The sequence below is a fragment of the Pongo abelii genome, chromosome 23, assembly GCF_028885655.2.
Source record: "Pongo abelii isolate AG06213 chromosome 23, NHGRI_mPonAbe1-v2.0_pri, whole genome shotgun sequence".
Classification (NCBI taxonomy): domain Eukaryota; kingdom Metazoa; phylum Chordata; class Mammalia; order Primates; family Hominidae; genus Pongo; species Pongo abelii.
In genome coordinates this window covers 35,067,445-35,092,318 of record NC_085929.1, presented here as the reverse complement: position 1 = coordinate 35,092,318, position 24,874 = coordinate 35,067,445, and the positions used below count along the sequence as shown (strand labels likewise).

The following is a 24,874-nucleotide window of genomic DNA, read 5'->3' as shown; positions in this document are numbered from 1 at the left end:
GTGTGTGTGTATATATATACCTGTGTATATATATGTGTGTGTGTGTATATATATACCTGTGTATATATATGTGTGTGTGTGTATATATATACCTGTGTATATATATGTGTGTGTGTGTATATATATACCTGTGTATATATATGTGTGTGTGTGTATATATATACCTGTGTATATATATGTGTGTGTGTGTATATATATACCTGTGTATATATATGTGTGTGTGTATATGTACCTGTGTATATATATGTGTGTGTGTATATGTACCTGTGTATATATATGTGTGTGTGTATATGTACCTGTGTATATATGTGTGTATATATGTACCTGTGTATATATGTGTGTATATATATGTACCTGTGTATATATGTGTGTATATATATGTACCTGTGTATATATGTGTGTATATATATATCCTAAAGACATCAAAACAATTGTTCACACAAAAACTTGTACATGAATGTTCATTGCTATATTATTTATAAAAGCCAAAAAGTGAAAACAGCCACAAGTGCAACTAACTGTTGACTGGATAAACAAAATGTATTTTTTCCAGTGGAGTATTATTCTGCCATAAAAGGAAAAAGTACTGATGCATGATACAACATGGATGAACCTTGAAAACATTCTAAGTGGAAGAAACCAGTCACAAGAGATCACATATTGTAATGATTCTATTTATGTGAAATAGTTAAGCATAGACAAATGCATAGAGAGGGAAAGAAGATAAGTGTTTGTCACGAACGTTGGGTGGGGAGGAAGAGGGAATGACTGCTGATGGGTATGGGGTGATGAGACTATTCTAAAATTAGATTGTGGTAATGGTGGCAAAACTCTGAATAAATCACCAAAAGACACTGAACTGGATTCTTTAAATGGGTAAGTTTTACGATATGTGAAATGTATTTCATTAGAGGTGTAGAAAAATGTCAGAAAATGAAAGTCTAACCCTTAAAAAACATCATTAAAGATATTAAAGTCTTTATTTGCCTCCCCCCTCTCATTTTTATTTTCAGTAATACAGGGTAAAATGAGTAGGATTACTTGATCTGGCCATCTATGGCCATTTTATGGAATGACAAACTAAGTTCAATACTGATAGAGTTGTATTCTGTGTATATATATAATAGAGTATATACTGTGTGTATAAAAAATTCAAGCATATGGAAAAACGTATTTAATTCAGTAATAAACCTTTATATTTTCTCATCAGTTTAATAATTATTAACATTTTTGCCAGTAATTGGGTATATTTTGGGAAATAGTAGAATAAAGATTTGTAGACTCTCTTACATCTCCTAAAAGAAAATTCACTAAGCATGTATGTGGAAAACATCTTAAAATAAAGATAGATAAGAACGTTTTTGTGAATTAAAAAAAGTAATGTGAACATGTTAAGGTATCTGAACTTACATTTAAATTGGATTATAAGTAACTTAACATTTTTAATGCAAGCATATTAACATTCTTGTGCTTATGAGATTATTTTGCCAAATTGTAGGACAGAGGAAACTGTTGACTCCACAAAGATCTTCCCTTTGACCAGTTCTCTACTAGGAGCTTAGTTTCCTGATTTTTAGTACAATTTGATATTGAGGAACATATATTCAATAAAGCCAGGTACTTAGGTATAATAATTGGGTAAATTGTACCTTTTATTTTGGCCCTAACTGGTCACACTTCTGGGAATATTCTTCCCCTATCAGGAATTTCCATGTTACCAATATAATTTTGGGATTCAGTCACCTTTATTAGACATGTGGCCCCATGTGAAGTTTCTTTGTATTTCTTTTTTTTTTTTTTTTTTTTTTGAGACGGAGTTTCGCTCTGTCTCCCAGGCTGGAGTGCAGCGGCACTATCTCGGCTCACTGCAATCTCTGCCTCCTGGGTTCACGCCATTCTCCTATCTCAGCCTTCTGAGTAGCTGGGACTACAGGCGCTCGCCACCATGCCTGGCTAATTTTTTGTATTTTTAGTAGAGATGGGGTTTCACTGTGTTAGCCAGGATGGTCTCGATCTCCTGACCTCGAGCAGCCTGCCTCAGCCTCCCAAAGTACTGGGATTACAGGTGTGAGCCACCGCACCCGGTGGAAGTTTCTTATCACTAGAAAAAGTGTATTGCATTTCCTGATACTGTACAGTTGCTTCTGTTCTATGTGTAATATTTTTGTTTTGAGTTGTCTCCATGTCATTTTTGGCTTGTGTAGCAACAGGATTTTCGAATATTGCTCCACTGTCACATAATGCTTTTGTTGAATCCATTGCTTCCTAATATTCACAAAGATTTATGAAAACCATTTATAATAATTGTTCAAGAAATTGGCCACAAATTCCAAATATATTTTATGAAAAATAAAATTTTCATTAGACTTATTTGGAAGAACCATATAAATTATAGAGTATTTGTGTGGAAGCACTCTTCCTTCTGTAAGTATAGGTGTTTGAGATTATTATAGCTAGACTAGCATTTATATTGTGCATACTCTGTGTTGGTACTGTTTAAATACTTTACATATATTAACTAATTTAATTCTCACAACTTTATGAAGTAGGCACTATTATCCCCATCTTACATGTGAGACAAGTGCAGTACAGAGAGGTTAAGTAACTTTATCAATACTATCCAGCTAGGAAACTGAGTTGCCCTGGATTCTAATTTAGCAGCCTGGCTCTGGAATCTGTTCTTAACCATTTGCATTAGACTGTCTTTGGTTTGTATGATCACTAAGCAAATAGTGATCAATTATAACTACCTTTTGCTACTAAATGCTAGACTTGTTGCCAGAAAATAACATAATTTCCCTGCGGATATTGTTAAAACCTAGTTTTTATTGTGAGGTTTAAGGTTATGTTGGCACACCATTCTGGAATTTGTCTCTATAATACTGATCAAGCAGTATTTGACATTAAGTTTATTATCAAATTTTATTATTTACACCATTCTGGAATTTGTCTCTATAATACTGAACAAGCAGTATTTGACATTAAGTTTATTATCAAATTTTATTATCTATTAATTTAATGAAAAGATGAAGTTAATTACAATGTGAGCAGTGTAATTTCTTTATGTATTGAAAGTTACAAAACTGAGCCAGGCATGGTTGTTCTTTTCTGTATTTCAGCTGTTTGGGAGGCTGAAGTAGGAGGATTGCTTGAGGTCAGGAGTTCAAGACCAGCCTGGGTGACATAGTGTGAGACCCAGTCTCTAAAATATATTTTTTAGGCCAGGTGCGGTGGCTCATGCCTGTAATCCCAGAACTTTGGGAGGCCGAGGCATGTGGATCACCTGAGGTCAGGAGTTCGAGACCAGCTTTGCCAACATGGTGAGACCCTATCTCTTCTAAAAATACAAAAATTAGCTGGGTGTGGTGATGCGCTTGTAATCCCAGCTACTTGGGAAGCTGAGGTAGGATAATCGCTTGAACCGGGGAGGCAGAGGGTGCAGTGAGCTGAGATCGTGGCACTGCACTCCAGCCTGGGTGACAGAGAGAAACTCTGTCTCAAAAAAACAAAACAAAACTATCTGTCGATCAGTCAAATTAGCTGGGTATGGTGGCATGTACCTGTAATCCCAGCTACTCAGGAGGCTGAGGCAGGAAGACCCCTTGAACCCAGTAGTTCCAAGCTACAGTGAGCTATGTTGGCACCACTGCACTGTAGCCTGGGCCACAGAATGAAACCCAATCTCTAAAAATAAATGAATAAATGAATGTTATAAAGCTGTTATTAAACTAATACTTAATGCAGTACCTGATGTAAATGTTTCTTGGATGATGGAAATTAGATAATGAAGAAGGGATTATATGAAATGAGGCTACATAGCAACAATAGTTTGTTTTTTTTTTTTGAGATGGAGTTTCGCACTTGTTGCCCAGGCTGGAGCACAATGGCACGATCTCGACTCGCCGCAACCTCCACCTCCTGGGTTCAAGGGATTCTCCTGCCTTAGCTTCCTAAGTAGCTGGGATTACAGGCATGTGCCACTACACCCGGCTAACTTTGTATTTTTAGTAGAGACGGGGTTTCTCCATGTTGGTCAAGCTGGTCTCAAACTCCCGACCTCAGGTGATCCGCTCACCTCGGCCTCCCAAAGTGCTGGGATTACAGGTGTAAGCCACTGCGGCTGGCCTTAAAAGCAATAGTTTTTAAGATAGCAAAAGAATGATTCTAATTTCCTATGCAACTTTGAAATAAAGGGAATTATATATTTAAAATTTTTTTTTCCCTTTCTCAGATCATGAGGTCAGGAGTTCGAGACCAGTCTGGCCAATATGGTGAAACCCATCTCTACTAAAAATACAAAAACTGGCCAGCCGCGGTGGCTCATGCCTGTAATCCCAGCACTTTGGGAAGCCAACGTGGGTGGATCACCTGAGGTCAGGAGTTCGAGACCAGTCTGGCCAACATGGTGAAACCCCGTCTCTACTGAAAACACAAAAATTAGCCGGGTGTGGTGGCACATGCCTGTAGTATCAGCTGCTCGAGAGGTTGAGGCAGAAGAATCTCTTGAAACCGGGAGGTGGAGGTTGCAGTGAGCCAAATAGTGCCACTGTACTCCAGTCTTGAGTGACAGAGCGAGACTCCATCTCAAAAAACCAAACCAAATCAAAACAAAACAAAAACAAAAAATTAGCCGGGTGTGGTGGTGTGTGCCTGCCGTTCCAGCTACTTGGGAGGCTGAGGCAGAAGAATCACTTGAACCTGGGAGGTGGAGGTTGCAGTGAGCTGAGATCATGCCACCGCATTCCAGCCTGGGCAACAGAGCGAGACTCCGTCTCAAAAAAAAAAAAATTTCCTTTTCTTACTGTGCTGATGAAAGAAATGATAAAGAAAATCACTACTTGTATATTCCTTGGTTATCGATGAGGAAGAATCAATTTTTATAGTACAAATAAAAGTTAAAGAGAAAATGTGTTAGTACTATAAGTTGTGTTTTGATTCAAAATTTTAGTTTTAGACCAGGTTTGTGAAATAAATATATAATTTCCTGAAAATATTTTTTTGCTGTTAAAAAAATGCATTTCAGGCTGTGTGTGGTGGCTCACACATGTAATCCTAGCACTTTGGGAGGCCAAGATGAGAGGATCGCCTGAGCCCAGGAGTTCAAGGTCAACCTGGGCAACATGATGAAACCCCATCTCCAAAATACAAAAATTAGTTGGGCGTGGTGGTGTGTGCCTGTAGTCCCAGCTACTTGGGAGGCTGAGGTGGGAGGATCAGTTCAGCCCAGGAGGTTGAGGTTGCAGTGAGCCATGATCATGCCACTGCACTCCAGCCTGGGTGACAGAGAGAGACCTTGTCTCAAGAAAAAAAAAAATGCATTTCAGATTTTATTTTTAAATTAAAATTAAAAAAAAAATTTAGAGACAGCATCTGGCCCTGTCACCCAGGCTGGAGTTCGTTGGTGCTATTATAGCTCACCCCAGCCTCAGACTCCTAGGTTCAAGTGATTCTCTTGCCTCAGCCTTCTAAGTAGTGGGGATTGCAGGCATGAGCCTCCACACCAGGCATATTCTTTACTTGAGCAGGAATTTCTGGTGCAGCTAGAAATGTAGTTATTAATAAATAGTAATTTTGACCTGTAATCCCGGCGCTTTGGGAGGCTGACGCAGGTGGATCACTTGAGTTCAGGAGTTTGAGACCAGCCTGGCCAACTGGTAAAACCCCGTCTCCACTAAAAACACAAAAATTAGCTGGACATGGTGGCATGAACCTGTAGTCCCAGCTACTTGGGAGGCAGAGGCATGAGAATCACTTGAACCTTGGAGGCGAAGGTTGCAGTGAGCCAAGATCGTGCCACTGCACTTCAGCCTGGGCGACACAGCAAGACTCTGTCTCAAAAAAAAAAAAAAAATTTATTTGAACCCGTTTCTTACCCTTGTAAGAGATGAAACAGTTGAATGTTTAGAGACATTTTTATACTGTGATGGAGTTATTTTTTGTTTGTTCTTATTTTTAGCAACAAACATTTATTTCTCACAGTTCTGGAGGCTAGGAAGTTCAACGTCAAGGTGCCAGTCATTTTGGTTTTGGTGAGGGCCCACTGTCTGCTTTGCAGACAGACACCTTCCTGCTGTTTTCTTACATGATAGGGAGATCATCTCTTTTTTTTCCTCAATTGTTTTTTTCTGTTTTTGAGACAGAATCTCACTCTGTCACCCAGGCTAGAGTGCAGTGGCATGATCTTGGCTCACTGCGACCTCCACCTCCCAGGCTCAAGCAATTCTCCTGCCTCAGTCTCCTGAGTAGCTGAGATTACAGATGTGCGTCACCATGTCCGGCTAATTTTTGTATTTTTAGCAGAGACGGGGTTTTACCATGTTGGCCAGGCTGATCTGGAACTCCTGACCTCAGGTGATCCACCCGCCTTGGCCTCCCAAAGTGCTGGGATTACAGGCATTAGCTACTGCGCCCGGCACTCAATTTTTAAATTGTAAAATGTATGTCAAATTACCATCTTAATCATTTTTATGTGTACAGTTAAGTGGAATTAAATACATTCATGATGTTGTGCAACTATCACCATTATCCATCTCTATAACTCTTTTCATCTTGTAAAAGTGAAACTCTCTCCGCTAAACAACAAAATCCCTATCCCCTCTCTCCAACCTCTGGCAGCCACCATTCTATTTTCCATCTCGATGATTTTGACTATGCTGCCATGTTTCAAATCATGTCTGTTTGTGAACCCAAAGCAATTTAGAGAAAAATTTTTAATGAAGATTTTTTTACTCCTTGCAAGATGGGTTGTAAACATGTTAGCAGCTATAATGAAATATGATTACTCTTCTGCTTTAGAGTACGTATTTCTAGTTGAGGTTGGAAGAGTTAGAATTATTTCATATATTTACTGGTCAGAACTTTTTCAAATTTGCTTGGTTTCCCACAATTGTCATTACATTTTGATTAATTTTAGAGGGAGTTGTGAAAAAGAACTCATTTGGCTCAAAAAATTTTTTGAAAATTTTTCTTGTGTAATATTTTATTACTTTTTGTGCATAGTAACTTCAGATGCATCAGTATTTTAACATTGGCCTTTTGTAATTCTGAATCCTTAATCATGACACTAGAAAAGCGTATTATTATGTTTAACAATATTGTAAGAAAGTAAAAAATTCTTTACTAAATTTCCATTTATACAAAGTTTTAATGTAAGGCAAATATCTAATATTAAGGAACATGGACCATTTTTAATTTTGTATTTTCAAACCCAGCATATTTTTGAGCTTCAATCAATATAAATAATTTTTTTTTTTTTTTTTGAGACGGAGTGTTGCTCTGTTGTCTGCCCAGGTTCGAGTGCAGTGGTGTGATTTCAGCTCACTGCAACCTCTGCCTCCCAGGTTCAAGCGATTCTCATGTCTCAGCCTCCCAAGTAGCTGGGACAATAGGTGTGCGCCATCTCGCCTAGTTTTTGTATTTTTAGTAGAGATGGGGTTTCACCATTTTGGCCAGGTTTGTCTTGAACTCCTGACCTCAAGTGATTCGCCCACCTTGGCCTCCCAAAGCATTGGGATTATAGGTGTGAGCCACCGCACCCAGCCCAGAAATAATAATTTAGAAAATAAATTGTACACATCTATGAATTGATTTACTTCTGATTTGTGAGTGGGACAGTAGTGAAGGTAGTAGTTTTATTTTGCAGTGTGGAAGATTATTTTGTTGCCTTTATTCTGCCCACTTTATTCTGTGTTGCTTAGGGTACCAGAAATGTGTTGTCAGGTTGGATGTTCTCAGTAGAGAGTAAAAATACCTCCATCTGTGAGAGTTTGCTTTTCTGTGAAGCTATAAATCCAGATATGAAATTTAAAAACGATGTAAACAAGTTGTGTTCAACAAGAGTTACATTTCAAAGGCTACTTTAGATTTAGAGAAGGTTGTGTATTGTGGCATTGAGGCGTATGTAGTGGTCAAATCATGGACTCTGGAGTCTGACTCCCTAGGTTTAATCTAAGCCGCTCCACAACTGTGTGACTTTGGGCAAAAGTCACACAGTTTAACCTTTAACTTTTCTGCATCTTATTGTCCCATGTATAAAGTGGGAATACTAGGTTGTCTACTTCGCAGGTTTGTTGTGAGCATTAAATGAATTCAATACCCATATACTATTTTTTCTTTTTTTGTGTGTGTAGCTTAATAAAGTATCAGGCAATACGTAAGCACTATTTAAACAGTTCTAGGCATGAAATAAGGTTAAATAAACGTTAGATACTGGTTTTTTTTTGTATTTCCTTTTTTTTAAAAATTATACTTTAAGTTACAGGGTACATGTTCACAACGTGCAGGTTTGTCACATAAATATACATGTGCCATGTTGGTGTGCTGCACCCATTAACTCGTCATTTACATTAGGTATATCTCCTAATGCTATCCTTCCCCCCTCCCACCGGCCTGTCGTGGTGTGCTGCACCCATTAACTCGTCATTTACATTAGGTATGTCTCCTAATGCTATCCTTCTCCCCTCCCCCCACCCCACGACAGGCCGGTGGGAATTGAACAATGAGATATTGTTTTTGTTATTATTACACTTCAGAGTAGCACGAGATGATTAAGTGTTGGATACAGATTGGAGTCACTGATTTTCATCCCTTGCACAAAATTGTAGATTATTAAACAGGTAGTTTGTGTGTCCTTGGAACAGAAGGTATTTTGCCAGTTAAATTATTGCTCCATATCCATCCATCTTGTTTATTCTTAGCTGCAAAGATATCTTATGTATTCTGCTTTGTGATCCTGGGGCTGAGATTCTGCAAGCAACATTTCTGCTTTGCCAGCTGCTCCCTGTTGCGAGTGGTGGGTGGTAAAGATCTAGAAGAAGCAGAGGGATTTGCTCGTATCCTCGTCATGGCCTTCCTCTCTGCTGTTCCTGTGAGTGCTGCCTTAATGACATTTCTTTATCTCTGCAGCAGCAGTACCTTCCTGTAGCAGTTACTGGATCCAGTTAGCAGTTTTCCCAACATTTGAGGACCAGTTTTATCAAGCTTCCTTTAGAGACCACTAGAGTCCCAGGCTCCTTGGGCCTCTCCTGGGAAATTAGAAAAACCAGCACAGCTGAGTAGTGCCCTCTCAGAAGTCTAAGTTCCCTGGGCCCCTCCTCTGAGCGTTTGTTAACTCAGCCTTAGGGGTGGTAGCTGCTTCCTGCAGTTGCTATCTGTGTTATCTTTGAGTCCTTTCAGCTTTTTACTTAAAAATTTCAAACTCAGTTAACAAATTCTTGTATTACATTTTATCTGTTCAAATAACTGATGTAGTTTCTGTCTTCTAACTGAATCCTGACGAGATAGAGGTAATAAGGAGTAGGTGTCAACCTGGGTTCACTTAAGAACTTGTCATTACCTATTTTGAGGGTGGGGGAATTTTTACTTTTTTGAGACGGAGTCTCACTCTGTCGTCCAGGCTGGAGTGCAGTGGCACAATCTCGGCTCACTGCAAGCTCCGCCTTCCGGGTTCACGCCATTCTCCTGCCTCAGCCTCCTGAGTAGCAGGGACTACAGGCACCCGCAACGGTGCCTGGCTAATTTTTTGTATCTTTAGTAGAGACGGGGCTTCACCGTGGTCGCGATCTCCTGACCTCGTGATCCACCCGCCTCGGCCTCCCAAAGTGCTGGGATTACAGGCGTGAGCCACCACGCCCGGTCTAGGGTCGGGGGAGTTCTAAGATGAAATAGTGTATCTTGTTTTTTTGAAATAATTTGATAAAGTAACATCTTAGGGATAATGTGAATTTTATAGACAATGATAATAAAGTTATTGAACTAGACTACCGTAAAGTTCATAGAAATTTGCAGGAAGTCTGTACCAAGACACAGGACTATTTTTAAAAAATCTTGTCTTATTTAATAGTACAGTTTCCTATATGAAGGCATAAAAGGCAAGTTTATTGGATTTGTAGTTTTCACAAATATGAAATGGATAGATAATACATGGAAAGATTTAGGATTCTAAGATATATTGATATACTAGAATGATATGAAATCACCAAGATAGTCTGTAATCTATAGGGTAGGGACCATGTTTATTTTCTTTTATTATGTTCAATGTTCAGTAAATGCCTGGCACAGAGCACATGTGCTCAATAGTTGAAGACATTGATAAATCAAGGCAACATTCATCAGTTATAAGTGATGTTCTGCATTTACGTTCAAATACATATGAATAAACATCAGTAATTTATAGGAAAAGATACTGAGGTTATCTGTAAGTATAATATGAACTAACCATATTTAATCTCTAAAAAGCTAAAGAATATAGTCCTAGTATTCATTAATGAATATAGAGTGTTATGGTCTAAAAAGCTGTTCTGCTCTATTTTGAATTTGAGTCCAGTTTTAGGAATCATATTTTTAGAGGAACATATTAAGTAGAGAGCATCCTAAAAAGGACTAGGTCATATGATGAACATTTGAGGGAAGTTAGGGCATTTAGCTTAGAAAGGAAACATTAAGGAAACATTTCCCACTTCCTACCTAAGGAGTTGCTGGTCCACTGAAGATGGTTGAAGTGACAAATTTGTGATAACATCCTAAAGGATGTAAGATAACACTTCACAGTGAGGGAAGGGAAAGAAAGAGTGGGCATTTAATAATTTATTTTAAGGCCGGGCATTGTGGCTCACGCCTGTAATCCCAGCACTTTGGGAGGCCGAGGCGGGTGGATCACCCGAGATCAGGAGTTCGAGACCACCCTGGCCAACATGGTGAAACCCCGTCTCTACTAAAAATACAAAAATTAGCCGGGCACGGTGGCGGGCACCGGTAATCCCAGATACTTGGGAGGCTGAGGTAGGAGAATCGCTTGAACCCAGGAGGCAGAGGTTGCAGTGAGCTGAGATTGCGTCACTGCACTCCAGCCTGGTGACAGAGTGAGACTCCGCCTCAAAAAAAAAATTTTGTTTTAAGCCTTGTGTCGCCTCTGAGCAGTTCCTGACCAGGCCCTTAGCAGAATCTCAGTTCTGAGAAGGCATAAGCTGGTTTGGGTGTAGATAGTCCTTAATTAAGGACTTATTAGATTGCTGCCTTTTAGCCCTAACAAGTAATTGAGGGCACTTGGGCTTTTAAATGGAGAAATGGTGGGAGAGCTACAGCTTATCAAAGACAAATGAACAGGTACTCTGATTAGCTTATCTAGCCAATCCCTTTATAATGTCCTCATCTATCCTTCTCTCTTCTCTCTCATTTTTTCTCCCAAGTGAAAAAGAAATGTTGCAAGAATGGAAGTTCAGCACACAATAGTCTAAACCATACATTTAGACTCTGTAAACAGAGGCATACAGGACATTTGAGAGTGCACAGTATCTGAAGACAGAAGACTTAAGTGTCTTCTTACGTCATTTTTGGACATGTAAGGGAGGAAAAAATTTCTTCTACTATCTTATGTTTACGGTCTGGGGCCCTGCAAATTAAACTGACACAACATTAACAGGAGAAAAGAGTTTGTGGTATGTATGAGGGAGCTGACAAAAGGAGTAGCTGGCTTATTAGATGGGTAGAGTTAAAGGCTTATATACCTAGTATGGGAAGGGAAGTGGGGAGAAACAGCTTTGATGGGAGGAATAAATAGGTTTCTTTCAGAAAAACAAATGGGTTTCTAGAAGAACAAATGAGAGATAAGAAAGTTTGTGATAATGTTATTCTGTACAGGTATGAGCGGTCTCTCCATCTTCTCCAGGGCCATATAACTCCTGGAAGACGGGATTTATGGTAGGGTTGGTTTTTTTTTTTTTTTTTTTTTTTTTTTTTTTTAAGACAAGGACTCACCCCCATCACCCAGGCTGGAGTGCAGTGGCACCATCTCAGCTCACTACAGTCTTGACTTCCCAGGCTCAGGTGATTCTCCCACCTCAGCTTTGTGAGTAGCTGGGACTACGGACTCACAACACATGCCTAGCTAATTTTTTGTATTTTTATTAGAGATGGGGTTTCACCATGTTACCCAGGCTGGTCTGGAACTCCTGAGCTCAAGTGATCCACTTGCCTTGGCCTCCCAAAGTGCTGGGATTACAGGCATGAGCCACCGTGCTCAGCATATGGTATGTTTATTTTTATTCTTCCTCCTGGGAGTAGACCTGCTCCAAAGAGGGAATTTATGGCAGGCTTATTTCCCAGAAGTCACTGCTTTTAGTCAGGGAAGCTCTGAGAAATCTTCCTCTATCTGTGGAATTTCAAATGCCTTCAGCTTAAAATAATTTTCATACTAACTTTGGGGTTCCTGGTGAGTCCACACAGGCACAAAACTCAGATCAATGGGAGTTTTAGGGAGGCAGATTTAGGTAAATGAAAGGAAAACCTTTCAGAACAGGAAATAATATAAAGTGGTATTTTCTGGTGAGGGCTTGGAGTATAGGTATTCTGTGGTGTATACTGAGTGCATATTTATACAATAGGGATCAGGTGGGCAAATGGTAAAGATGCTGTCAGTTTCCTTTTGTAATATTGAGATGCTTAACCTGGTGTCTCATCTGATTGAAGGACCATCCTGCTGGCTTACAGAACAGGTTCAGGGAGTACCTGCAGGCAAAACTAGAATTTTTTGAAGAAATATTTGTTGTTTCAGCCTGGAACAAATTATATTCTCAAAGCTTTGCAATAAAAACATAGCTAAGAAGATTTTGGTCTGAAAAATTTCTAGACAGGTGTTACCAGACATCTGTATTACCTGGTGAACAAAATCTCAAAATGTTTCCATAGACATTTAGTTCTGAGCAATATAACTTCCCTTTGAATTTGTCACATTGTATTATCATTGATGTTCCTTTACATAACTAAATACACTAAGATTATTAAGATTTTTGAAGATGTCTGGCAAAAACAGTAGAGTAGCTGCTGTCAAGCCATTATTTCTGATAGCAATTAGAATTAGATTGCAGAATTGATTAACCAGCATAAGCTTTTATTCTCTGTAGCAAGGCAACTTGAACCAGATTACTGCTTCCTACGTTTTGGGAACTCCAAACAGAGCCCATGATTCAGTTCACATGTACACCAAGCATTATCTGTAGACTGGGTAAATAAAATAACTTTTTCACATATATGCTTCTGTTTTTTAAAATATGTATAGATACAGTTTTGATGCATGGAATATAATGTATTTAAAGACAGTACTAAATTCAGGCCAGGAACAGTGGCTCATGCCTGTAATCCCAGCACTTTGGGAGGCCGATGTGGGCGGATCACCTGAGGTCAGGAGTTCGAGACCAGCCTGGCCAATGTGGTGAAACCCTGTCTCTACTAAAAATACAAAAATTAGCCAGGCGTGGTGGAGAGCGCCTGTAATCCCAGCTACTTGGGAGGCTGAGGCAGGAGAATTGTTTGAACCTGGGAGGTGCAGATTGTGGTGGGCCAAGACCGCGCCGTTGCACTCCAGCCTGGGCAACAAGAGTGAAACTCCATTTCAAAAAAAAAAAAAAAAAAAAAAACCAAACAAAAACTGAATTCAGAGTAGCCTTTGCTATTTCTTTGTATTTTCTCAGTTAGCTGTCTTAAAATGTATAATTAAGGGATCAGAAAAACTTTTTTATGTTTAAGAGAGGTCAAGAGGGTGGCAAGGGCCAAGCACAGTGGCTCATGCCTGTAATCCCAGCACTTTGGGAGCCTGAGGTGGGAAAATCACTTGAGCCAAGGAGTCTGAGACCAGCCTGGACAACAAAGTGACTATATCTATAAAAAAATAAAAAATTAGCCGGGTGTGGTGGCATACACCTGTGGTCCCAGTTACATGGGAGGCTGAGGCAGGAGGATTGCCTGAACCCAGGAGGTCGAGACTGCAGTGAGCCATGCTTGTGCCACTGTACTCCAGCCTAGGCGAAAGAGCACCTGTGGTTCCAGCTACTTGGGAGACTGAGGTGGGAAGATCACCTGATCCTGGGAGGTTGAGGTCACAGTGAGCTCAGATCATGCCACTGCACTCCAGCTTGGGCAACAGAGCAAGACCCCGTCTCAAAAAAAAAAAAAAAAAAAAGGAGTGACAGAGTGACTGGGTGCAGTGGCTCATGCCTGTAATCCCAGCACTTTGGGAGGCCAAGGTGGGAGACTCACTTGAGGACAGGAGTTTGACACCAGCCTGTGCAACATAGTGAGACTCTGTTTCTAATTAAAAACAAACAAAAGAGATCAAGAGACTTGAAAGTACATATTGGCAACTGTTGAGCTAGATCAGAGGTTGGCATACTTTCTATAAAGGGCTAGATGATGCTTTGTGGGCTATATGGTCTATGTTGCAGCTATTGAGTCCCACCACTGTAGCACAAAACAGCCATAGATAACAGGTAACTGAATGGATATGGCTGTGTTGCAGTAAAACTGTATTTCCAAAAACAGGCAGCAGGCTAGATTTGACTCACACCTAACATTTGCTGACCCCTGTTCTAGATCTTCTAAAAGTTGTTTCAGATTCTAAGACCTAAGTTTTAAAAAATGGGAATGAGAGGAGAGGTTAGACTACTACCTTGTTTTATACCTCATAGAACAGTCAGGAGATCATAGATCATCGCTGCCAACCTTGACTCTTATATTGGTGTAAAATATAGGTCTTGTAAGAGCGCTGGTGACTGTGAAGTTTAGAATCCTATACTTGTATAGTTAGACCTAGGTTTCTCTCTCTCTTGGATGATGCTGAAAAATAGTTATATTTGCATTAATTATGCATTCCTAGGTTCCTGCTGTGTTTTGTGTTTGTGTTCATTTCTAGCACGACTTCCTTCTAATTATCTCATGGCAGGTTTCTTTTGATCATATTTATTTCATAAAAGATAGCTTATTTTCCCTGATTCTAGTATATTGCACTTTGAGGCCATCAGAAAAAACTGTGAAACACTCAAAAAGATTACTGGGTATCTTCAGTGGAAAACTGGGTGGTCTGGAATGCAGTTTACCCTTCTGTTTTATCCAATTCTAAGAGGTTTGCACCTTTCATTGTCTTTGAGCTATTTTCTATTTTTGTACATTGTAGATAACTGATAGCAGTATAAGTGATTCTCATCCATAGGTACGCAAATTACTCTTTCCAAATGGAAGGGTGATCAATTTTCCTTTTCTTCTCCCCTGCAAAGGCCAGTTGTGCATCTGGTATTTAGAAATTCATTTCAGCGTTCCTGATTGCCTTTTCATGTGTGGTACTTGGACTTCTCCTCTGAACTAGTTGTAATATCTTACTGGATCACTCATTAATTAATGAGTTAAAGTCTTTGATGTGTGTTCATTTTACGCTTGTATGACAGTCATGATTATACCTTTACAAAAATTGATATTTTAATAGGAACAGGGTCCTTTAGTGGTTTTTATTTCACTGGTTCTCCTCTCACAAAGCCTATCAAAAAAAGAAGGTGTGACAGTACCAATAAGTTCAGAGATCAGTAATTGCCTCAGGGATTTTTATTATTTATCATAAGAGCTGAAAAACAATGCTTTTAAAATTTAATGGCATATAACATAAATTATTCATGCTTATGTGTTAAGCGTTCAAATTGCATGTATTTGTAACTTGGTTGAATTTGAAATTTTAATAATTAATTTTGACCTTGTATATATGAATATCCGTCATTATAACTGAACAAGCCAAATGATTTTCTCCATTAGCCTTAAAAGAAGTTGGCTATTTACCAAATAAAATGGTAGTGACTTATTTGTAACCATCTCAAGAGAACAATGTAGAGATACAAAGGCTAGAATATCACAATTAGGTTTTGGTAAATCTCCAAATTAGAGTTTATATTGAATAGTTTGTAGTTAAGATTCTATTATTCATGGGCATGAAACTATGGAAATTAACAAGTCAATGCAGTTTGCAGGTGATATGACCTAGCCTTTCTTAAAACCTCAGCAGGTTATAAAAACTATAAACTGGGAACTGGATCATTTTATATTTTTAATTTATTTAAAAATTTTTATTTATATATATTTTATTTCAATAGCTTTTGGGGTACAAGTCAGTTTTGATTACATGGATGAGATTTTAGTGCAATCATCACCAGAGTGGTGTACATTGTACCCAATATCCAATATGTAGTTTTTTATCCCTTAGCCCTGTCCCACCTCCTGCCTCCTGAGTCTCCAATGTCTTTTATACCACTCTATATGTCTTTGTGTACCCATAGCTTAGCTCCCATTTATAAGTGAGAACATGTGGGATTACGTTTTCCATTCCCTGACTCTGGAATGGAATCATCTTCACTTAGAATAATGGCCTGCAGCTTCGTCCAAGTTGCTGCAGCAGACATTATTTCATTCTTTTTTACGGCTGAGTAGTATTCCATGGTGTATACATACCACATTTTCCTTCCTTCCTTCCTTCCTTTCTTTTTTTCTCTTTCTTTCTTTCTTTCTCTTTCTTTCTTTCTTTCTTTCTTTCTTTCTTTCTTTCTTTCTTTCTTTCTTTCTTTCTTTCTTTCTTTCTTCTTCCTTCCTTCCTTCCTTCCTTCCTTCTTTTTCTTTCTTTCTTTTTCTTTTTCTCTCTCTTTCTCTTTCTTTCTTTTTCTCTCTCTCTCTCTTTCTCTTTCTTTTCTTTTCTTTTCTTTCTTTTTTTTGAGACAAAGTTTCACTCTGTTTCCCAGACTGGAGTGCGATGGCGTGATCTCGGCTCACTGCAACCTCCGCCTCACAGGCTCCAGCAATTCTCCTGTCTCAGCCTCCCAACTAGCCAGGACTACAGGCACAGGCCACCACGCCCAGCTAATTTTTATATTTTTAGTAGAGACGGGCTTTCACCCTGTTTCCCAGGCTGGTCTGGAATTCCTGAGCTCAGGTGATCCACCCACCTTGGCCTTCCAAAGTGCTGGGATTACAGACATGAGCCACTGTGCCTGGCCCACATTTTCTTTTTTCCCTCATCAGTGGGCATTTAGGTTGGTTCCGTATCTTTGCAATTGTGAATTGTGGGGCAATAAACATATGCATGCATGTGTCTTTTTGATATAATGACTTCTTTTCCTTTGGGTGGATACCCAGTAGTGGGATTGTTGGATTAAATGATTGATCTACTTTTAGTTCTTTGAGAAATTGCCATACTGTTTTACATAGATGTTGTACTAATTTGCATTCCCACCAGCAGTGTATAAGTGTTCCTTTTCACCATATCTGTGTCAACATCTGTTGTTTTTTGGTTTTTTAATAATGGCCATTCTAGCTGGGATACAGTGGTATCTCATTGTGGTTTTAATGTGCGTTTCCCTGATGATTACTGATGTTGAGCATTTTTTTTTTTTTTTTTTTTTTTTGACAGAGTCTCGCTTGGTCGCCCAGGCTGGAGTGCAGTAGCACGATCTTGGCTCACTGCAAGCTCCGCCTCCTGGGTTCACGACATTCCCTGCCTCAGCCTCCCGAGTAGCTGGGACTACAGGCGCCCACTGCCATGCCCGTCTAATTTTTTGTATTTTTAGTACAGACAGGGTTTCACTGTGTTAGCCAGGATGGTCTCGGTCTCCTGACCTCATGATCCGCCCGCCTCGGCCTCCCAAAGTGCTGGGATTACAGGCGTGAGCCACCATGCCCAGTGATGTTGATCATTTTTAAATATATTTGTTGGCCATTTGTATATCTTCTTTTGAGAAATGTCTATTGCCCACTTTTTAAATTTTAATTTAATTTAATTTTATTTTTGAGATGGAGTCTCACTCTGTCGCCCAGGCTGGAGTGCAGTGGCTCTATCTCGACTCACTGAAAGCTTCGCCTCCCGGGTTCACACCATTCTCCTGCCTCAGCCTCCCGAGTAGCTGGGACTACAGGCGCCCGCCACCACACCCAGCTAATTTTTTGTACTTTTAGTAGAGACGGGGTTTCACCATGTTGGCCAGGATGGTCTTGATCTCCTGACCTCATGATCCGCCCACCTTGGCCTCCCAAGGATTACAGGCGTGAGCCACCACGCCTGGCCCATTTGCCCACTTTTTGATGGGATTATTTGTCTTTTTCTTGATGATTTATTTGAGTTCCTTGTGGATTCTTGACATTAGATGCATAGTTTGCAAATGCCTTCTTCCTCTCTGTGGGCTGTCTGTTCACTCTGATGATTATTTCTTTTGCTGTGCAGAAGCTCACTAGTTTAAGTCCTATTTATTTATTTTTGTCTTTGTTGCTTTTGCTTCTGGGGTCTTAGTCATAAATTCTTTGCCTAGGCCAATGTCCAGAAGAGTTTTTCCTAGGTTTTCTTCTAGAATTTCTATGATTTCAGGTCCTAGATTTAAGTCCTTAATCCATCTCAAGTTGATTTTTGTATATGGTGAAAGACAGGGAATCCAGCTTCACTCCTCTACATGTGACTATTCAGTCTTCCCAGCACCATATACCAAACAGGGCGTCCTCTTCCCCAGTTTTTGTTTTTGTATGCTTTATCAAAGATCAGTTGGTTGTAAGTATTTGGCTTTATTTCTGGGTTCTCTATTGTGTTCCATTAGTCTATGTGTCTACTTTTATACCAGTACCATGCCATTCCATTTAGTACAGTCTTGTAGTACAATTTGAAGTCCAACAATGTAATGCCTCCAGATATGCCATTTTTGCTTAGGGTTGCTTTGGCTGTTTGGGTTCTCTTTTGATTTGATTTCTTTCTTTCCATTCTTTCCTTTCTTTCTTTTGACAGAGTTTCGTTCTGTCACCCAGGCTGGACTGCAGTGGTGTGACCTTGACTTACTGCAACCTCCACCTCCTGGTTCAAGTGATTCTCATGCCTCAGCCTCTCAAGTAGCTGGGATTACAGGCATACACCACCATGCCAGGCTAATTTTTGTATTTTTAGTAGAGATGGGGTTTTGCCATGCTGGCCAGGCTGATCTTGAACTCCTGGCCTCAAGTGATCCCCCCATCTCAGCCTCCCAGAGTGCTGGGATTACAGGCGTGAGCCACCGTACCTGGCCCTCTGTCGATTTCATAAGAATATTAGGGTTGCTGTCTCTAATTTTGTGAAAAATGACATTGGTATCCTGATAGAAATTGCATTGAATCTGCAGATTGCCCTGGGCAGTATGGTCATTTTCACAATATTGATTCTTCTAATCCATGAGCATGGGATAGTTTTCTATTTGTTTGCATCATCTGTGATTTCTTTCAGCAGTGTTTTGTAGTTCTCCTTATAGAGATCTTGCACCTCCCAGGTCAAGTATATTCCCATGTATTTTATCTTCTCTGCAGCCACTGTAAAAAGGACTGAGTTCCTGGTTTGATTCCCAGCTTGATTGTTGCCAGTGCATAGCAGTGCCACTGATCTGTGTACATCGATTTTGCAACCTGAAACCCTATCAAATCTAGGAGTCCTTTGGAGGAGTTTTCATGGTCCTCCAGGTATGCTATCATATCATCAGCAGAGACAGCTTGACCTCCTCCCCTCCTACTTGGATGCCCTTCACTTCTTTCTCTGGCCTGAGTGTTCTGACTGGGATCCTCAGTACTGTATTGGTGAAAATGGGCATCATTATCTCGTTCCAGTTCTGAGGGGGAATGCCTTCAACTTTTCCCTATTCAGTATGTTGTTGACTGTTAGTTTATCATACATGCTTTTATTATTTTGAGGTGTGTTTCTTCATGCCTGCAATCCCAGCTACATGGGAAGCTGAGGCACGAGAATCACTTGAACCAGGAGGTGGAGGTTGCAGTGAGCCGAGATCACATCCCCTTAATCACAAAGGGATGCCGCATTTTATTAAATGTTCTTTCTGTGTCTTTTGAAATGATCATATGGTTTTTGTTTTTAATTTTATTTATGTCATGAGTCACATTTATTGACTTACATATGTTGAACCATCCCAGCATCCCTAGGATGAAACCCGCTTGATCATGGCGAATTATCTTTTTTTTTTTTTTGAGATGTAGTCTCGCTCTGTTGCCCAGACTGGAGTGCAGTGGCTTGGTCTTGGCTCCCTGCACCCCCAGACTCCCAGGTACAAGCAATTCTCCTGCCTCAGCCTCCTCAGAAGCTGGGACTACAGGCGCATGCCACCACGCCCAGCTAAATTTTGTATTTTTAGTAGAGAGGGGGGTTTCACCATGTTGGCCAGGATGGTCTTGATCTCCTGACCTTGTGATCCACCCGCCTTGGCCTCCCAAAGTGCTGGGATTACAGGCATAAGCTACCGCGCCCGGCCTGAATTATCTTTTTGATGTACTGTTGGATTTGATTTGCTAGTATTTTGTTGAGGATTTTTGCATCTATGTTCGTCAGGGATATTGGTTTGTAGTTTTCTTTTTTGGTTATGCCCTTGAACTGGAGCATTATTATTATTATAATTTTTTTTTGAGATGGAGTTTTACTCTTGTTGCCCAGCACGAACTGGAGCATTTTTTTTTTTTTTTTGAGACGGAGTCTCACTCTGTCGCCCAGGCTAGAGTGCAGTGGCGCAATCTCAGCTCACTGCAAGCTCTGCCTCCTGGGTTCACACCATTCTCCTGCCTTAGCCTCCCGAGTAGCTGGGACTACAGGTGCCTGCCACCACGCCCGGCTAATTTTTTGTATTTTTAGTAGAGATGGGGTTTCACTGTGTTAGCCAGGATGGTCTTGATCTCCTGACCTCATGATCTGCGCGCCTCAGCCTCCCAAAGTGTTGGGATTACAGGGGTGAGCCACTGCGCCCCACTGAACTGGAGCATTTAAAAAAATTTTAATTTAATTTAATTTTTGAGACAGGGTCTCACTTTGTTGCCCAGGCTGGAGTGCAGTGGTGCGATCTCGGCTCACTGCATCCTTGACCTCCTGGGCTCAGGCGATCCTCCTACCTCAGCCTCCCAAGTAGCTGGGTCTACAGGCATGTGTGACAAAGCTTGGCTAATTTTTGTATTTTTAGTAGAGATGGGGTTTCACCTTGTTGTCCAGGCTGGTCTTGAACTCCTGAGCTCAAGTGATTTGCCCGTCTTGGCCTCCTGAAGTGCTGGGGATTATAGGCGTGAGCCACTGCACCCAGCCTGGAACATTTTTAGATGGGCAAAAGTAACTTTGGATATAGTTCTAGCATGGCTCATTCAGGTTGCAAGAAAGACAGGCCTAAGTAGTCATTTAGCATTTCCCAAACTGTAGGAACAGAGTTCTGTATTTTTTTTTTTTTTTTTTTTTTGGAGACGGAGTCTTGCTCTGTCGCCCAGGCTGGAGTGCAGTGGTGTGATTTCGGCTCACTGCAACCTCCGCCTCCCGGGTTCACGCCATTCTCCTGCCTCAGCCTCCCGAGTAGCTGGGACTGCAGGCGCCTGCCACCACGCCCGGCTAATTTTTTGTATTTTTAGTAGAGTCAGGGTTTCACCGTGTTAGCCAGGATGGTCTCGATCTCCTGACTTCGTGATCCGCCCGCCTCAGCCTCCCAAAGTGCTGGGATTACAGGCGTGAGCCACCGTGCCTGGCCAAGTTCTGTATTATCATAGTAGATATTCAAATAATTCTGAGAAGAAGTATAAAATGGTTAAGAGCATGGACTCCAGAGCCAGCCTGCACAAGGGTTTGAATCACCTCTACTGCATACTAGCCTGTCACACTTTCACACCCTCCCCTTTTGATAGTCAAGTTATTTAACCTTTTTGTGCCTTGTTTCTTCCCCTACTAGGGATAATAATAGTACCTATCTTATAGAGTTTTGTGAAGAGTAAATGAGCTAACATATGTAAAGTACTTAGAACTGTGCCAGGGACATATTAAGTACTCAATAATTATAATAATTCTTATCCTTATTTGGATGCAGTGTATAGTCTATGTAATTCTTGGAGACTCACAATATACATTAACATATTAAAGTCTCTAAGGAAGACCTACAGTAACAAAATCTGTTTTCTTAGTAATTATTTGAAAGAACTGGCAACTATTGACCTAGAATCAGCTAAAAGAAGCTTCAAATCTTAAGAAATAATTTTTTCAAAGATGTGGGTGAGGAATTGCTCCCAAATAATTTACATTAATTTTCCCCAAATTGTTTGACCATGGAATACCTTTTCAAGGATGCCTACTAAGATAATTTTAAGGAAACGTTTGAGAAGTATTCACTTAATTGACCCAAGGACTGGGAATTTATTGAAGGATCATTGGCAATTCTGCTTTAGGGTTTGGCCATTCTGAGAGTTGCTAACCTCTTGTTGTGTGTCTAGTTCTCTCTTACACTCTTATATTAGCCTCTCTATGTATCTTTATGATAGCCTACAAAAGCTCTAAACCAGCTCTGTCCAATAGTACCTTCTGTGATGATAGAAATGTTCTGTATCTATGCTGGGTGCAGTGGCACGTGCCTGTAGTCCCAGCTGCTTGGGAGGCTGAGGCAGGAGGGTTGCTTGAACCCAGGAGTTGCAGGCTATAGTACGCTATGATGGTGTCCACATTAAGTTCATCGTCAATATGGTGACCTCCTGGGAGCGGGAACCACCAGATTGCCTAAGGAGGGTGAACCAGCCCAGGTCAGAAACAACAGGTCAAAACTCCTCTGCTGATCAATAGTGGGATCACACCTGTGAATGGTGAATAGCCGCCACTGCACTCCAGCCTGGGCTGAGACCCTGTCTCTTTAGGAAAAAAAAATAAGAATAAAAAATGTTCTCTATCTGCACTCTACAGTCTGGTAGCCACTAGCTACCATGTGGCTATTGAGCAGTTGCACTGTGGCTAATACATCTGAGGAACTGAATCTTTAATTTTATTTAAATAAAATAAAAAATTAAACGGCCACATATTGCTAATGGCTCCTGTATTGGGCAGTGCAGATCTAAACACACTGGGCCACAGTTACCTCTCTGACCTTTTACTTTGTACCCTCACCTCTTTCACACTGACCTCTTTGCTGTTTCTGAAACATGCCTGGTCCTTATTGCCTTAACTTTGTTTTCTCTAGAGACCTAATTCCATATCTATCTGCATGGCCAACTTCTTTACTTTCTTTTGATTAGCCATCTTTCTTTGATCTGGAGGATCCCAGTTGGGATCACTGGTTTGAATAGTTGCCACCTAGTTAGGAGGATTCACCTTTTAAGCACAGGGCTTTGCAAGGTAAAAGAAACTGCCTGGGCCTTTCACAGGTGAAGCTAGTGTTTTTTTTTTTTTTTAAATGGCGAACAGCTTATACTGTTATTATCTATTCACAGGTTTTATCTCTAGTGCCTAGGAGAGTGCCTGGCATACAGATAATCTTATTGTATTCTGGCTAAGAAATCTTTGCCTAACCTAAGTTGACAAAACTTTTCCTATTTTCTTTTAGGAGTTTTAGCTTTTACATTACCCACTTGTTTTAATGTTCCCTTTCCTCCCCCTACTTTTTTTTTTTTGATTAATCAAATTTAAAAATGATTTTATTTTTCTAAATTAACTTGTTTTTTACTCCTGTTATTTCCTTAGTGATTACAACATGCCTTCTTGACTCAGTATGGTCTAATAAAAGTAATAGTTTTACTACTTAACAGATTCTGCTAGAAACTTAAAACCTTGATACTTACGGTGTGTGACATATAGATGAGCAACATCTAAGCCATCAGGAGCTTGTTAAAATGCAGAATCTCAAGCCCTGTCCCAAACCTATTGAATCAGAATGGGTAATTTATACGTACACTAAGGTTTGGGAAATACTTTCTTAGAGAACTTTAGCTCCATTTATTATCTCCTGCATTTTGTGTTATAAATTTTTAAACTTATTATTTTGTATAGCTGATGTTCATTTATATTTACTCATATATTTACTCTTTCCAGTATTATTCATTCCCTCCTGCATTCCTCTGCTTCTGTCTGGGATAGTTTTCTTTCAGTATTTTGTTTAATATTTCTTTTAGTGTAGGCCTGCTATTTATTAATTCCCTCAGTTTTCATTTCTTTAATTGAGATGCAATTCACACCATAAAAGTCACCATTTTAAAGTATACAATTCAGTGGTTTTTAGTATTTTCACAAGGTTGTTCAACCATACCACTATCTAATTCTAGAACATTTTCCTCGCTCTCAAAAGAAATCTGGTGCCATTAAGAGTCAATCCTCATGTTCCTCTCCTTCCATCCTCTGACAACCACCAATCTGCTTTCCATATCAATGGATTTGTCTACTGTGGAGATTTAATAAATTGAATCATACAGTATATGGCCTTTTGTGACTTGCTTCTTACACTTAACATAATATTTTTAAGGTTCACCCATGTTGTAATGTGTGTTTTATTCATTTCTTCTTTTATTTTTTTTTTTGAGACGGAGTCTTGCTCTGTCGCCAGGCTGGAGTGTAGTGGTGCGATCTCGGCTCACTGCAACTTCCACTTCCGGGGTTCAAGTGATTCCCCTGCCTCAGCCTTCTGAGTAGCTGGGACTACAGGCACGCGCCACCACGCCCGGCTAATTGTTTGCATTTTAGTAGAGATGGGGTCTCACCATGTTAGCCAGGATGGTCTCGATCTCCTGACCTCGTGATCCACCTACCTCGGCCTCCCATAGTGCTGGGATTACAGATGTGAGCCACTGTGCCTGGCCTATTCATTACTTTTTTATGGTTGAGTAGTATTCCATTGTATGGTTATCCCACATTTTGTTTATTCACTAATTAATTGATATTTTGGTTGTTTCCACTTTTTGGCTATTATAAATCTGCTATGAAAATTTGTGTACTAGTTTTTCCATGGGCAGGTTTTCAGTTCATTTGGGTAGATACCTAAGAGTAGAATTGCTGGATCATATAGTAACTCTATGTTTATCTTTTCTAGGACCTGCCATACTATTTCCACAGTGGTTGTACCATTTTATATTCCCACGAGTAATGTATGAATATTCCTATTTCACTCTCAGTTTTGAAGAGTATTTTCTCTGAGTATTTTATGTTAGGTGGTATTTCAGCTTCCGTCATTTCTGTTGAGTATGCAGGTTGTAGCTCCTTTCAAGGTAATGTGTCTTATTTCCCTCTGTCTGCTTTAACATTTTCTCTGTTTATTATTATTATTATTATTATTATTATTTTAACAGT

The 24,874-nt window shown here is 40.0% G+C and overlaps 1 protein-coding gene across 4 annotated transcripts in view; it reads left to right on the top strand.

The window, feature by feature from the left end:
• Positions 1-24,874, top strand: part of TTC28 (tetratricopeptide repeat domain 28) — a 741,686-nt gene that overhangs the window by 10,467 nt on the left and 706,345 nt on the right. The window contains exon 2 of one of the 4 annotated variants that reach the window (XM_054543701.2): positions 8,697-8,866. The exons of 2 other annotated variants lie outside the window; for them this stretch is intronic. In XM_054543701.2, the coding sequence (XP_054399676.2) occupies positions 8,843-8,866 (24 nt within the window). In that variant the 5' untranslated portion in view covers positions 8,697-8,842. Of the gene's footprint in view, positions 1-8,696; positions 8,867-19,023; positions 19,267-24,874 lie in introns of those variants that run through there. One more of the 4 variants, XM_054543702.2, reaches the window with a different exon arrangement.